This window comes from Microchirus variegatus (assembly GCF_963457635.1).
Source record: "Microchirus variegatus genome assembly, chromosome: 13".
In the NCBI taxonomy this organism is placed as follows: domain Eukaryota; kingdom Metazoa; phylum Chordata; class Actinopteri; order Pleuronectiformes; family Soleidae; genus Microchirus; species Microchirus variegatus.
This window is the reverse complement of record NC_139814.1, coordinates 28,035,025-28,051,259: the sequence shown is the minus strand read 5'-3', so window position 1 is coordinate 28,051,259 and position 16,235 is coordinate 28,035,025. Positions and strand designations below refer to the sequence as shown.

The window sequence follows — 16,235 nt, the reverse complement described above, 5'->3', positions numbered from 1 at the left end:
TGTGTGTGTGTGTGTGCTTTTACGAGGTCATTCTCAGTAAGAACAGATGAAAGTGTGAAGTGGACTCAAATAAAAAGCCCTCAGTCACAGGATAAAGACGCTCGTCACCACGGCAACGAGTAAACACAGTCAAAAACATGGCGACGGCCAGAAAGATGACATCACTGACGTCTCACAGCTGTGATGAGAGAGAGGTCAGCTGATCTGTGTGTGTGTGTGTGTGTGTGTGTGTGTGTGTGTGTGTGTGTGTGTGTGTGTGTGTGTGTGTGTCAGCAGAAGGACAAGCAGCAGCAGGTCAAAGGTCATGTGAGGGGAGGTGAGAGCAGCTTCACTCAGACTGGCCTGGCAGCCGGTCATGAGTACAGCGCCACCATCAGGGGAGAGAAGGACGGCCGCAGAGGAGCCCAGAGCTCCACTGACTTCATCACCCGTGAGATGATCTTTGATTTGTCTCATTTCATCATGACTTATATATGAGCTGTGAGCGCCCCCTGCTGCTGTGAACCAGGCAATTACATCTGTCAAATACACTTTAGAGTCTGTGGACCAAACCTCATAGAGAAAACCAGTGATTTTAGCTCACAGGGACACAGGAGCTGCTGGTCCTCTGCTGCCTCGTGTGGTCACTTTGTGTCACTGAGTTAAGTCTAAAGTAAATATTTTAAAAGCTGAATTCACTAAAATCAGTCATTGTAAGTTAGTGATGGAGGCAGCAGTGGATCAATGGACTTTGGTGTGTGAGAGTGAGTGACTTTGGTGTGGGAGAGTGAGTGACTTTGGTGTGGGAGAGTGAGTGACTTTGGTGTGGGAGAGAGAGTGACTTTGGTGTGGGAGAGTGAGTGACTTTGGTGAGTGACTTTGGTGTGGGAGAGTGAGTGACTTTGGTGTGGGAGAGTGAGTGACTTTGGTGTGGGAGAGTGAGTGACTTTGGTGTGGGAGAGTGAGTGACTTTGGTGTGGGAGAGTGAGTGACTTTGGTGTGGGAGAGTGAGTGACTTTGGTGTGGGAGAGTGAGTGACTTTGGTGTGGGAGAGAGAGTGACTTTGGTGTGGGAGAGAGAGTGACTTTGGTGTGGGAGAGTGAGTGACTTTGGTGTGGGAGAGTGAGTGACTGGTGTGAGAGAGTGAGTGACTTTGGTGTGGGAGAGTGAGTGACTTTGGTGGAGTGACTTTGGTGTGGGAGAGTGAGTGTCACGTAGTCACGCCCACAAAAAGTCACACGATAAATACAAAAAAGACAAAACAATAAAGTGTTTTCTTCTTCTCAGTCGTCTCAGGCCCCTCCCACCTCCGCGTCGTCAAGACGACGTCCACGTCTGTGCTCGTCCAATGGGAGCGGTCGCAGGGCGAGATTGACCGCTACGTTTTGACGGTCGCGCCCCACGACAGAGAGGGGAGGAGTCAGGAAGTGACTGTCCCAGCTGACCAGAACTCCGCCCACATCGGGCAGCTGGAGGCGGGGCTTTTGTACGACATCACGCTGGTGGCAGAGAAAAACGGGAGTACGAGCGCGGCCGTGACGACGCAGACACTTCCTGGTGAGTACGAGTGAAAACACGACACGAACTCTGACGCTGCGAACTCTGAGCGTGGCAGAAAGCGAGCGAAACAGTCGGTATAACTGCGAACTTCTGGCAATACGGGCGTCTTTTCAGTCCAGCTGTTAGCTCGATAGTTAGCCCAAGACGAGGATTTGCTGCTTGGTCGCACAAACTCGAGTCACTCACGTGTACGCGGTGGAAGCTTCTACGTAAACGCTGCTCGTTGTGAATACGATGTTTTTTGTCATCTCGTTGAGGAAACGTTAGCAACGCTAGCAAATCCCGTTTATGAAAAAAGCCATAGCTGATGTTTTTGTCGTACAGAGTTCGCTCAACAGCGACTGACGCTACGTCGTCATGACTTTAGCAACGTTAGCGGCTCTTGGCAGAAAAGGCGGCCATGACGGTTGCTCTGCTAACGGCCGTCTTTGACGCGGTCTGTTCTGCACGTGTGCGAAAATATGACGACTTCCTGTTCCATCGTGGTCTCATTTGTTTTTATCTGAAGCCGATGGATCAGAGTTTTCTTCTTCTTCTGTTTCTCATGAGACTGAAACTGAAGCACATGTTAGAAACGAAGCGTGAAGACAAAACAAAGACTCGGCTCAATCCGAACATCGCACAGAAATTAACGTAAAAGAATCCGTCTGAATCCTCAAGTTCTTTTTCTATATTTATAAAATATTACAACTCAATGACTGAGGTCACATGGTGCAGCGGTGGTTAGCACTGATGTCTCACAGCAACAAGGGTCACAGATTCAAATCCCACCGTCCAAAAACCTGCAGAAGTGGAAACAGTAAATGAAACTGACGCGACGTCACGTCTCCGTGTTGCATTCAAGGACCGTCGTAAATGATGGTCATAATTACGCTGCATTCAAATGTTTATTTCAAGACTTTTTATCCACGATTTAAAAAGTCCTGAATATCGTACGTACGTCGCGAACACCAGTCGCAGCGAGCCGCGCACGTCACTCAGTCCAGACCTGAAGGTGGCGCTCTGGATTTACTTCAGAAGGAAGTTTGTTTCTTGGCTAAATGACATTCCTGCTAACTCTGTGACGCGTGAGAGGAGCTAGCCCGTCGTAACTTGTTGTTATTATGCTACATGTGATAGCTCACTGGTGTTAGCCTTCACCACGACTTATAATCAGTTGTGTGCTCAACTGTGACCACTGGTGGCGCTCAGGTGTATTGCATGTCGGCCTCTTGGACCCTGACTGTAATTATGTCAGGAAACATTTATGTGAACAATTTCTAACTCTAGACGCAGCAGCGCCTCCTTGTGGACTGGAGGAGGACTGATCCTGATTTACAGGTTTAGGATTTTGAATCATCGGTGTTGTTTCCGTCCTTTAGTCGATTTATCGCCGTCGTGTCGTGACCTTAACGTTGACCCTGAACACTCACTCCCTCACATCTGTAGGACAGAGGTTAGCGGAGGTGACCACAGAGGTCACACCAACACCTGGACCACACCTGGACCACGTAGACCAGGACTTCACCACCGACCGACAGCAGAGCAGAGACTCCTCCCCCTCTGTGGCAGCAGGTTCTAAACCTCTGGTTACCAACGTCATCAATGACAGCAGATCTGTTCATGCTGAACGACTCACTTTATCCAGGAAACCAAAAGTCTCGGGTCCTTCTGGTTTTAACGTGAGCAGAGTTTTTCCAGGTTCTTCTGGATCTTTGAAACAAGAAGGAAAAACGCAGACAGTGACAAAAAAACCCAAACCCGTTGTCTCCAAAAAACCAGAAAACAGATTGAGCGCTGAACCTCAATCAAACCTCAAGAGGAAGAACAACAACCAGGATCCAGCTTTAACGTCTGGAACTGATTCAGAAACCAGAGCAGAGGATCTGCAGCAGCCAGATGTTTCCACAGGACCAGGAGCAGTCGGCGTTCCAATGATTCCAAACCAGGAGAAGAAATGTCTGAACAAAGTCAAAGTCACGCACTCACCCAGATTAACCCAGAGAGACAGAAGCGGTGGCTGCACAGAGTTAGCGGGCGAGGGTTTGAATCCCTCACCTGCAGAGAAGGACCTGGATCCTCTCCACAAACTCCTGAAGGACACTTACCAACGTTTGAACGTCTCAACGTTCTCCGTTCACCTGTCTAAGACCTCCAGCTTCTCTGCCCACACAGACGTGATGAAGACGCAGATTCTAACGGGACTGAAGCCGCTGACTTCTTCATCTTCATCTTCACCGTCTTCTTCTTCACCGTCTTCATCATCCTCATCTTCTTCATCTTCACCGTCTTCTTCTTCCCCACAGTCTTCCTCGTTGACCTTGCAATCATCACAATCATCTTTATCTTCCAATTCCCAGGTTTCATCCTCATCGACTGCACCTCCTCCATCATCATCATCATCATCATCACTCATCATTCCATCTTCAGCCTCATCATCACCATCACTGTCACCTTCATCATCCTCACAATCATCTTCACCCTCCTCCTCCTCCTCCTCTTCCTCATCATCATCACTCACATCTTCTTCAGTGAAGACAGATTCACTCACACGTGATGAACCCGATCATCTCAGAAACCAGGTGGACTCTGAGTCAGCAGAACCAACAACGACAGAACCTTCACCTTCAGGAAAAGCTGCTTCAACACTTTTCCGTAAAACACCTCTGAAACATGGCTTCACACGCCGTCCACGGCCAAACTTTGGTCTGAGAGTTCCTCCACGTTCTCCTCCACGTTCTCCTCCACGTTCTCCTCCTCGTTTCAATGGTTCTGTGAGCAGAGAGTCAGAGACCAGACCTGATGGATCACCTTCAGTTCAGGTGAAAACGCCGATCTTCACATCTGCATCTTCACCTGGATCCACCAGACCTCAACCAAACCAGAAAAGGATTCTGATAGAAAGAGGAAAAATCACAGTTCGCCAAAATGTTACAGGAAATGGATTCGTGTTTGGACCCTTTCCTAATCCAGGGAACCGAACTCGTCCTCATCTGAGGTTCTGGACTCGTCCAACTCAACCTTTAAATCCTAAACCAGAGACACAGAAACAAAGGTTTTCTCCTGAAACTGATTTATCTTCTCTGGAGAGAAAAGAATCTTCTTCTGAAATCACAGAGTCACTGAGAGAAGATGAACCGTCCACGAGAACCACCTCTAACCAGAAGGTCTTCCATCACCCGACCACCAAACCTTATTTCCGTCGACCCGGACCACATGGTCGACCTCTTCAGAACAAACCACGATTAAACCTGAGACCGCCTCAGTATCCACACAGAGCTACCAAACCTCCAACAAGCCATAAAACCCCAGGTCAGCAGGGGGCGCCCAGTCCAGACCAAGGACTTCTGCTCGGTCAAGCAGGAGAGCGAAAAAAAACAAGTACCACCGAGAGACCGCAGACCACTGACAGACCCCAGACCATTGAGAGATCTCAGACCACTGAGAGACCTCAGACCACCGAGAGACCTCAGACCACCGAGAGACCTCAGACCACCGAGAGACCTCAGACCACTGACATATCCCAGACCACCGAGAGACCTCAGACCACCGAGAGACCTCAGACCACTGACATATCCCAGACCACTGAGAGACCTCAGACCACCGAGAGACCTCAGACCACCGAGAGACCTCAGACCACTGAGAGACCTCAGACCACCGAGAGACCTCAGACCACCGAGAGACCTCAGACCACTGAGAGACCCCAGACCACTGACAGACCTCAGACCACTGAGAGACCTCAGACCACTGAGAGACCTCAGACCACTAAGAGACCCCAGACCACTGAGAGACCTCAGACCACTGACAGACCCCAGACCACTGACAGACCTCAGACCACTGACAGACCTCAGACCAGTGACAGACCCCAGACCAGACCACACCCCCACGTTGGATCAGAAACCCCCATCAGACCAAAAACCCCCATCAGACCAAAAACCCCCGTCAGACCAAAAAACCCCTTCAGACCACAAACCCCCGTCAGACCAAAAAACCCCATCGGACCAAAAACCCCCGTCAGACCAAAAACCCACGTCAGACCAAAAACCCCCATCAGACCAAAAAACCCCATCGGACCAAAAAACCCCATCAGACCACAAACCCCTGACAGACCTCAGACCACTGACAGATCCCAGACCACTGTTAGACCACAAACCCCTGACAGACCTCAGACCACTGATAGATCACAAACCCCTGACAGACCTCAGACCACTGATAGACCACAAACCCCTGACAGACCCCAGACCACTGTTAGACCACAAACCCCTGACAGACCCCAGACCACGCCCCAGACCAGACCACAAACCCTCATCAGATCAGAAACCCCCTTCAGACCAAAAACCCCCATCAGACCAAAAAACCCCATCAGACCAAAAACCCCCATCAGACCACAAACCCCTGACATACCACAAATCCCTGAGAGGCCCCAGACCACTAACAGATCCCAGACCACTAACAGAGCCCAGACCACTGATAGACCACAGACCACTGACAGACCACAGACCAGTGACAGACCCCAGACCACGCCCCAGACCAGACCACAAATCTCTGACCGACCACAGGCCACTGACCGACCACACACCAGTGACAGACCCCAGACCACGCCCCAGACCAGACCACAAACCCCCATCAGATCAGAAAACCCTGGCAGACCACAAACCCCTGTAAGACCCCAGACCACGCCCCAGACCAGACCACAAACCCTCGTCAGATCAGAAACCCCCATCAGACCAAAAACCCCCGTCAGACCAAAAACCCCCATCAGACCAAAAACCCCCATCAGACCAAAAACCCCCTTCAGACCAAAAACCCCCATCAGACCACAAACCCCTGACAGACCACAAATCCCTGAGAGACCCCAGACCACAAACAGATCCCAGACCACTGACAGACCACAAATCCCTGAGAGGCCCCAGACCACTAACAGAGCCCAGACCACTGACAGACCACAGACCACTGACAGACCACAGACCAGTGACAGACCCCAGACCACGCCCCAGACCAGACCACAAATCCCTGACCGACCACAGGCCACTGACCGACCACACACCAGTGACAGACCCCAGACCACGCCCCAGACCAGACCACAAACCCCCATCAGATCAGAAAACCCTGGCAGACCACAAACCCCTGTAAGACCCCAGACCACGCCCCAGACCAGACCACAAACCCTCGTCAGATCAGAAACCCCCATCAGACCAAAAACCCCCGTCAGACCAAAAACCCCCATCAGACCAAAAACCCCCTTCAGACCAAAAACCCCCTTCAGACCAAAAACCCCCATCAGACCACAAACCCCTGACAGACCACAAATCCCTGAGAGACCCCAGACCACTAACAGATCCCAGACCACTGACAGACCACAAATCCCTGAGAGGCCCCAGACCACTAACAGATCCCAGACCACTGACAGACCACAAATCCCTGAGAGGCCCCAGACCACTAACAGAGCCCAGACCACTGACAGACCACAGACCACTGATAGACCACAGACCAGTGACAGACACCAGACCACGCCCCAGACCAGACCACAAATCCCTGACCGACCACAGGCCACTGACCGACCACACACCAGTGACAGACCCCAGACCACGCCCCAGACCAGACCACAAACCCCCATCAGATCAGAAAACCCTGTCAGACCACAAACCCCTATAAGACCAAAAAACCCCTTCAGACCAAAAATCCCCATCAGACCAAAAAAAACCATCAGACCACAAACCCCTATCAGACCTCAAACCTCTGACAGACCACAAACCCCTGACAGACCACAAACCCCCAACAGACCTCAAACCCCTGACAGACCACAAACCCCCAACAGACCTCAAACCCCTGACAGACCACAAACCCCAGACAGACCTCAGTCCCCCGACAGACCTCAAACCACTGACAGACCTCAAACCCCTGACAGACCTCAAACCCCTGTCAGACCACAAACCCCCGACAGACCACAAACCCCTGACAGACCACAAACCCCTGACAGACCACAAACCCCTGACAGACCACAAACCCCTGACAGACCACAAACCCCTGACAGACCACAAACCCCTGACAGATCGCAAACCCCCATCGGACCTCAAACCCCCAACAGACCTCAAACCCCCAACAGACCTCAAACCCCTGACAGACCACAAACCCCCATCAGAACACAAACCCCAGTCAGAACTCAGAATATTGTCGAAGCACAGATTGACAAAGTCCACGATGAGGAAAGTTCTCCGGTCCAAACCACAGACTCAGGAAAAGAAGAAACTATTGTCTCAGTTTCCAGTGACGACTCTGACTTCCATGAACCCAGAATCAGTTCTGGTGAGAACTCTATCCCTACTATCCAAGGTGGACCAACGAGCAGACAAACATCCTCAGAGCCAGTCTCACTCCCAAAGAGACCAGAACCACCACGGACCATAACGAGGTATAACAAAGTCCAGATGATACTTGATGCCACTGTTCGACCACAAATCCACACATTAGAAAGTGGAGAACGTGTTCCGATCCAAGCCATCAAATCTGGAGGAGAAGAACCTACGGGCGACAACTCTGATGTCCATAAACCCAGAGTCCCTACAGTTCAAGAGAGACCAACTCTACGTCAACCGTCCTCTGATTCTAGATCCTCAAGACCGGTCTCATTCCAACGGAGACGATTACCACCACGAAATATAACCGGACATCGGCGAACCGCGACCAGACCGTACGTGAATAAGAGCCAGATCAAGCATCCAAAAACAAATCCCTTTGACGGCAAAACTGAACAAACAGGAAGTGCTGCGTCCAAAGCTTTGGTGGAATCCGACATTTCTTCACCCGCAGTCACGAGGGAACATCTGGACCATGTCGGAGTGACAAACCGGACCTCAAGTGGATTCACTCTGGTTTGGAACGCACCAGAAGGGAAGTACAAAAACTTTGTTGTCACAAGGCAAAAAGTGGAAAATCAGAGAGAGGGAGACTCTGAAAGACCAGATCCTCAACAACCAGATCCAGAACCAGTCAATGACCTGGAATCAGAAAACAGAATACCAGAAAGTCTTGTGACACATGTTCCAAAACAACAAACCACAACCGTCCAAGAAGTTCTTCCTGGTTCGGCTCGCTCGGTCCACTTCCAGGATCTGCCTCCTCAGACCGAGTACACCCTGACTTTGCTTGGACAGGGTCCAGGTCTTCAGTCCAGACTGCACCGGCTCAACATCAGCACAGGTACAAGTCATTGTGACGGCAGAGCAACACAAACTGCTGCTGCACAATACTACAACATCACTCTCGATGTTGTTCACTCACAACTTGTTCTTTTCCTCTTGAGAACAAAAACGCTCGTCACGCGTCGCGTCTTCATCGCACTTTTGTCTTGAGCTGATCACGTTTGGAAGTTTGGTTCTATGAGGTGACGACAGAAGGTTGAGCCTCGCCCACGACATCAGGGGTTTGATTCACTCAGTCTGTTGTGGCTAAAGTGGCTAAAATCAGATTTTTCTTTGTCTGCCTGCTGGCAGCCGTGGTTTCACTGGTTCAACAGCAGGGGGCGCTCACATAACAGTCAGCACCTCATACAACCACACTGTAAAGAACCTGAACTCTGTCTTCAATGTTTGCTTGTGTTCGTTTCAACATTCATCGTGTGTTTGTTTTAAAAACACGACGTCAGTTACAGGTGATCTGCTGTCGTTGTTGTTGTCATCATTGTCGTTGTTGTTGTTGTTGTTTGTGTTTGTGCTGTTTGTTCGCTCACATGAATGTGTGAAACAGTCATATTCATGAATTCATCATCATCGTACACCCAAACGTTAAAGACACTCAGGTGTTTGATGTCACGTCTCAGTAAACACTGGTGCTAGCAGGCTATTGTTAGCATCACTTTTGGCTAACTTGGTTTGCTAACCGTTGAACCCAAAGTTCTCAGGAAACTCGGCGTGATTTTTGCCGTCGTGATTGATTCTTGGATTATAATCTTAGCGTTTTATCATCGAGTCATTCCCAGTTTGACTTCGCTGTGAACGATGTTTTATCGTCTTCAGGTCAAACGTTAGCGGTCTGAGGTCTGAGCCTTGGGGAACCTCACGCTGACAAACCACCTTAAACCACTTTAAACCAGTTTAAACCAGTGTAAACAACTGAGTTGACATCAAATGACGGTTTATAACAACTTAACAACAACAGCGTCATTCACTGCTGCTCTGGTCTTCTCTCATTCAGGGTTAGCTAAGCTAACAGCCAGGCTAAGCTAACAGCAGCTTCACTGACACCTTCACCCTTCACCTAAGACCAGGGTAAGACCACATCTGGTCTCTGTCGTCACCTCAGACCTGATTGTAAATAAAAGTCACATTGATCTGAGTATCAAAGAAGACAAGTGTACGAAAGTCACTCACTCTCCCACACCAAAGTCACTCACTCTCCCACACCAAAGTCACTCACTCTCCCACACCAAACTCACTCACTCTCCCACACCAAAGTCACTCACTCTCCCACACCAAAGTCACTCACTCTCCCACACCAAAGTCACTCACTCTCCCACACCAAAGTCCATAGAGAAAACCAGTGATTTTAGCTCACAGGGACACAGGAGCTGCTGGTCCTCTGCTGCCTCGTGTGGTCACTTTGTGTCACTGAGTTAAGTCAAAATTAAATATTTTAAAAGCTGATGTGGGAGTGTGTGAGTGACTTTGGTGTGGGAGAGTGAGTCACATTAGTTTCCTCTGATACTCAGACTAGTGAATGAATTTTAAAAACGCTGCAGTTCTTCTCATGTTTTTATTCCTCCCACACTTTTATTTCCAGGTGTGAACGAGCAGTTCACTCTTTCACTGTCCGTCTTCTGTCCAGGACTCATGTTTGTATATTTGTATATACTGTATATATAAATACTGTATATATATACTGTATATATGTGTACACTCCACATATATACACACACACGTCTGTGAATGGATGAATAAATTATTCTGTCACCAAAACTTTTCACTTTATTTGTCTTCTTCACCTGATTCTGTCTTTTATTGAACGTCTCTGTCTCACTCCTGTCCTCACACTGTCTCACTCCTGTCCTCGTCAATCACACTGTCTCACTCCTGTCCTCACACTGTCTCACTCCTGTCCTCACACCGTCTCACTCCTGTCCTCACACCGTCTCACTCCTGACCTCACACTGTCTCACTCCTGTCCTCGTCAATCACACTGTCTCACTCCTGTCCTCACACCGTCTCACTCCTGTCCTCACACTGTCTCACTCCTGTCCTCACACTGTTTCACTCCTGTCCCCTGTCCTCACACTGTCTCACTCCTGTCCTCACACTGTCTCACTCCTGTCCTCACACTGTCTCACTCCTGTCCTCACACTGTTTCACTCCTGTCCTCACACTGTTTCACTCCTGTCCTCACACTGTTTCACTCCTGTCCTCACACTGTTTCACTCCTGTCCTCACACTGTCTCACTCCTGTCCTCACACTGTTTCACTCCTGTCCCCTGTCCTCACACTGTCTCACTCCTGTCCTCACACTGTCTCACTCCTGTCCTCACACTGTCTCACTCCTGTCCTCACACTGTTTCACTCCTGTCCTCACACTGTTTCACTCCTGTCCTCACACTGTTTCACTCCTGTCCTCACACTGTTTCACTCCTGTCCTCACACTGTCTCACTCCTGTCCTCACACTGTTTCACTCCTGTCCTCACACTGTCTCACTCCTGTCCTCACACTGTTTCACTCCTGTCCTCACTCACATGGTCCAGGTCCAGATCCTCCCACAGACATGGTCTTCAGTGAAGTCACAGAGACGTCTCTGATCGTGTCCTGGACCAAACCAAAGAGACGAGTCAGTGGATTTAAAGTCACCTACACACACACAGAGGATGGTGAGACACACACACACACACACACACACACACACACACTGGGACCATGGACTGTGAGACTAATGTCCAGACTCTGTCTCTTGTCTCTGTAGAGGACACCGTGTCCATGTCCCTGGACTCTGAGGACACGTCCCTCTCCGTCTCTCAGCTCTCGCCCGGCTCGTCTTACGAGGTCAGCGTCGTCTCCGTCCTCGGTGAAGACGAGAGTGAGGCGATCAGCGAGGTCGTCACCACACGTGAGTGACCTCTGACCCTCAGTCTGCTGCCCCCTCTGGTCAAACACCAGCTACTGCATTTGGGCGCTGGGCGGGGTTAGCCTCAGAAGAAGGCGGGGCTTAGTTACTTTAATGTGAACTCTTTTACGTTCCAGTGCCGGCTCCGCCCACAAACCTTCGCGCCGTAAACATCAGCGACACCAGCGCTCTGCTGCTGTGGCGTCCAGCGCTCGCCGCCGTCGATAAATACGCCATCGTTTACGGATCAGGTCCAGGTGAGCACCGCCCTCTTCTGACCCCTGACCTCTGACCCCTAACCTCTGACCTCTGACCCCTTGCCTGTTCAGGGTCAGAGTTGAGGATCACGGTTTCTGGAAACGCCGCGGAGCATCAGCTGAGCGACCTCCAGGACTCCACCACCTACACCGTCACCATCAGCAGCCAACTGGGCGGAGCCAAGAGCAACGTGGAGGAGACCAGCTTTACCACCAGCAGAGGTCAGAGGTCACGCACACACACACACACACACACACACACACACACACACACACACACACACAAACTTGGATCTTGAACATTTGTTGAAAAGTGACCATGGTCTCCAGCCTCAGGGAGTGAAGATGAAGATGAAGATGAAGATGAAGATGAAGATGAAGATGTGCGAGATCTTCGGGCCTCAAACGTTAGCCCTCGCTCTGCCACGTTGTCATGGAAACCGCCCTCCAAACCCACAGGGAGCTACATGCTAACGTACCATACGACAGACCATCAGGACATGAAGGTATGAAGGTGAAGTGTGTGCGCCTCCTAGTGGTCGTTCCACGAGGTCTACGATATCTTCAGAACGGGAAACTGAACACTGCTGCCTCGTGTGGTCACTTTGTGTCACTGCTGTCACTAAGTCCAGATGTCTTCTTCGGTGTTTGACTGACCGCAGTGACGCACAGTGACCACAGGAGGCAGCAGAGAGTGAGTGGTTTACAAACAGTGAGACAAAGTCGTGAACGTGTTCTGAAGATATCGTAGACTCGGTGAGGGGGCGTCGCCGTGTCAGTAAAACCCCGATCTTTTGACAGGAAGTGACGCTGAACTCATCGGTGACTCGGTTCGTCGTAAACAGACTTCGTCCAGAATCAACGTACGACGTGACGCTGCACACAGACGGACAGACGTCCACCGGTGTCTCCACACAGTTCACCACAGGTACGACAGGCTCCTCCCCCTCTTCTCCTGAGGGTGTGTCCCGTAGCGTGACAGGCTCCTCCCCCTCCTCCTCTCCAGAGGGCGTGTCCCGTAGCCTCACAGGCTCCTCCCCCTCTACTCCAGAGGACGTGTCCCGTAGCCTCACAGGCCCCTCCCCCTCCTCCCCTCCTGGGGGCGTGTCCCGTAGCCTCACAGGCTCCTCCCCCTCTTCTCCAGAGGGCGTGTCCCGTAGCCTCACAGGCTCCTCCAGAGGGCGTGTCCCGTCACCTCACAGGCTCCTCCCCCTCTTGTCCTCAGGTGTCCTCAGGTTCCCGTTCCCTAACGACTGCTCTCAGGAGCTGCTCAACGGCGTCAGGACGTCCGGCCCTGTGGACATTTACCCTGAAGGCCAGCAGGGGGCGCCCACCAGGGTTTACTGTGACATGGAGACGGACGGCGGCGGCTGGACGGTAAATGGGGGCGTGGCCGCGGACGACTGGCTCCTCCCTCTTCAGTGATGATGTCAGCTGACGTGTCTTGTGTCCTCAGGTCTTCCAGAGGAGGAGAGACGGGTCAGTGGACTTTTACAGAGGATGGACAGACTATGTCCAAGGGTTTGGACACGTGGACGGAGAGTTCTGGCTGGGTGAGACAGACAGAGAGACAGACAGGTGGACAGAGAGACAGACAGACAGGGGGACAGAGAGAGAGACAAGTGGACAGAGAGACAGACAGACAGGTGGACAGAGAGAGAGACAGACAGGTGGACAGGTAGAGAGAGAGAGACAGGTGGACAGAGAGAGAGACAGGTGGACAGAGAGAGAGACAGGTGGACAGACAGAGAGACAGACAGGTGGACAGAGAGACAGACAGACAGACAGACAGACAGGGGGACAGAAAGAGAGACAGACAGGGGGACAGAAAGAGAGACAGACAGACAGACAGACAGGGGGACAGAAAGAGAGACAGACAGGGGGACAGACAGGTGGACAGAGAGAGAGACAGACAGGTGGACAAAGAGAGAGACAGGTGGACAGACAGGGGGACAGACAGAGAGACAGACAGGTGGACAGAGAGAGAGACAGGTGGACAGACAGAGAGACAGACAGGTGGACAGACAGAGAGACAGACAGGTGGACAGAGAGAGAGACAGGTGGACAGAGAGAGAGACAGGTGGACAGACAGAGAGACAGACAGGGGGACAGAAAGAGAGACAGACAGGGGGACAGAGAGAGAGACAGACAGGTGGACAGACAGAGAGAGAGAGAGACAGAGAGACAGACACAGACAGACAGACAGAGTCTCTGAAGACAGACAGGTCTTTGTGTCCTCAGGTCTAGATGTCCTCCATGTCCTAACGTCCAGGACCAGCATGTCTCTTCGTGTTGACCTTAGAGACAGAGACGAGTCAGCGTTTGCCTCATATTCCGTCTTCACCGTCTCTGATGACGACTACAGGCTGAAGGTGGGCGGGTACCGCGGCACGGCAGGTGAGACCACGCCCACTCTTTCACGCCCACTGTCAAAGCAGGCAGAGCGCCTGGCTAAGCCCCGCCCCCCTCCTCTGTTTCAGGTGACTCGCTCGGTTACCACGACGACCACGTCTTCTCCACCAAAGACCGCGACTCCACGGCGTGGATCACTCGCTGCGCCGTGTCGTACCGCGGAGGCTGGTGGTACCAGAACTGTCACGAGGCTAACCTCAACGGACTGTACGACGTTAGCACCAGACACCAGGTGACCTCATGACCTCACTGATGACATCACTGATGACGTCACTGACGACATCACTGATGACATCACTGATGACGTCAGTGATGCTACATGTGTGTCTAACTTACACACATGTACATAACATATGAAAGATGTTTTTGTGATTGAGACGCCCTCTGGTGGCAGATAGTGATATTATCTCTGTGTGTGTGTGTGTCTCTGTCTGTGTGTGTGTGTGTGTGTGTTTGTGTGTGTGTGTGTGTCTCTCTCTCTCTCTTTGTGTGTCTCTGTGTGTGTGTGTGTGTGTGTCTCTGTGTGTGTGTGTGTGTGTGTGTGTGTGTGTGTGTGTGTGTGTCAGGGTGTGATCTGGGCGTCCTGGAAAGGAAAACATTCGTCGATCTCGTTCACTGAGATGAAGATGAGGCCGACGTCCTTCACTCATTCACTCGGAGGATGAACTGTTACACACACACAGACACACACACACACACACACACAGAGACACACACAGAGAGAGAGAGACACACACACAGAGAGAGAGACACACACACACACAGTTATTTTGAAGTTAAAGGGCCATTTCCTCACTCGTCATGACTGTAGATGTTTCCATGGGGACAGGAAGTGGAGACGTGTCGGCCATCTTTATTCTGTCCTCCTCGCCACTAGAGGTCACACTGAACTGTTTGTTTGTTTACTTGTTTGTTTTCTAGGGTCACTTCCTATGTGGGCGTGTACACGTTTTCACGACGTTTGTAAATAAATACATAAATAAAAGTAGATAAAGTAACGTGTCGCTGCAAAGAGAAGGTGTTTAATGAAAAGGGTTTTATTCAAAAATAAATATTGAACACGTTTGTGATGATGAACTTAATGTTAGGAAATCAGTCTACGATGTTTATGTCACATGATCAAGTCTTTATAGACTGAAGTTTGTAAACTACTCACTCTCTCACACCAAAGTCACTCACTCTCTCACACCAAAGTCACTCACTCTCTCACACCAGTCACTCACCCTCTCACACCAAAGTCACTCACTCTCTCACACCAAAGTCACTCACTCTCTCACACCAGTCACTCACCCTCTCACACCAAAGTCACTCACTCTCTCACACCAAAGTCACTCACTCCCCTCACACCAAAGTCACTCACTCTCCCACACCAAAGTCACTCACTCTCCCACACCAAAGTCACTCACTCTCTCACACCAGTCACTCACTCTCCCACACCAAAGTCACTCACTCTCCCACACCAAAGTCACTCACTCTCCCACACTAAAGTCACTCACTCTCCCACACCAAAGTCCTTCACTCTCCCACACCAAAGTCACTCACTCTCCCACACCAGTCACTCACTCTCTCACACCAAAGTCACTCACTCTCTCACACCAAAGTCACTCACTCCCCTCACACCAAAGTCACTCACACTCCCACACCAAAGTCACTCACTCTCCCACACCAAAGTCACTCACTCTCTCACACCAAAGTCACTCACTCTCCCACACCAAAGTCACTCACTCTCTCACACCAAAGTCACTCACTCTCCCACACCAAAGTCACTCACTCTCCGCTTTTAAAATATTTACTTTAGACTTAACTCAGTGACACAAAGTGACCACACGAGGCAGCAGAGGACCAGCAACTCCTGTGTCCCTGTGAGCTAAAATCACTAGTTTTCTCTGTGGACTTTGGTGTGGGAGAGTGAGTGAGTGATGATGTCATAGTGATTGTTTACATTGTCATGTTTACTATTTCAA

The 16,235-nt window shown here is 50.8% G+C and overlaps 1 protein-coding gene across 1 annotated transcript in view; it reads left to right on the top strand.

The window, feature by feature from the left end:
• The window catches only part of LOC310935709 (uncharacterized protein), a gene marked incomplete at its 5' end in the record, with an annotated part of 25,653 nt that extends 9,418 nt beyond the window's left edge, over positions 1 to 16,235 (top strand). Inside the window, 16 exons of the mRNA XM_083899643.1 lie at positions 322 to 430; positions 1,267 to 1,536; positions 2,968 to 3,630; positions 3,825 to 3,967; positions 4,101 to 8,718; positions 11,247 to 11,369; positions 11,462 to 11,605; positions 11,740 to 11,859; positions 11,932 to 12,081; positions 12,190 to 12,365; positions 12,661 to 12,787; positions 13,085 to 13,236; positions 13,316 to 13,412; positions 14,101 to 14,256; positions 14,340 to 14,503; positions 14,838 to 16,235. Coding sequence (XP_083755769.1) covers positions 322 to 430; positions 1,267 to 1,536; positions 2,968 to 3,630; positions 3,825 to 3,967; positions 4,101 to 8,718; positions 11,247 to 11,369; positions 11,462 to 11,605; positions 11,740 to 11,859; positions 11,932 to 12,081; positions 12,190 to 12,365; positions 12,661 to 12,787; positions 13,085 to 13,236; positions 13,316 to 13,412; positions 14,101 to 14,256; positions 14,340 to 14,503; positions 14,838 to 14,936 — 7,311 coding nt within the window. The 3' untranslated portion in view covers positions 14,937 to 16,235. The remainder of the gene's footprint in view (positions 1 to 321; positions 431 to 1,266; positions 1,537 to 2,967; positions 3,631 to 3,824; positions 3,968 to 4,100; positions 8,719 to 11,246; positions 11,370 to 11,461; positions 11,606 to 11,739; positions 11,860 to 11,931; positions 12,082 to 12,189; positions 12,366 to 12,660; positions 12,788 to 13,084; positions 13,237 to 13,315; positions 13,413 to 14,100; positions 14,257 to 14,339; positions 14,504 to 14,837) is intronic.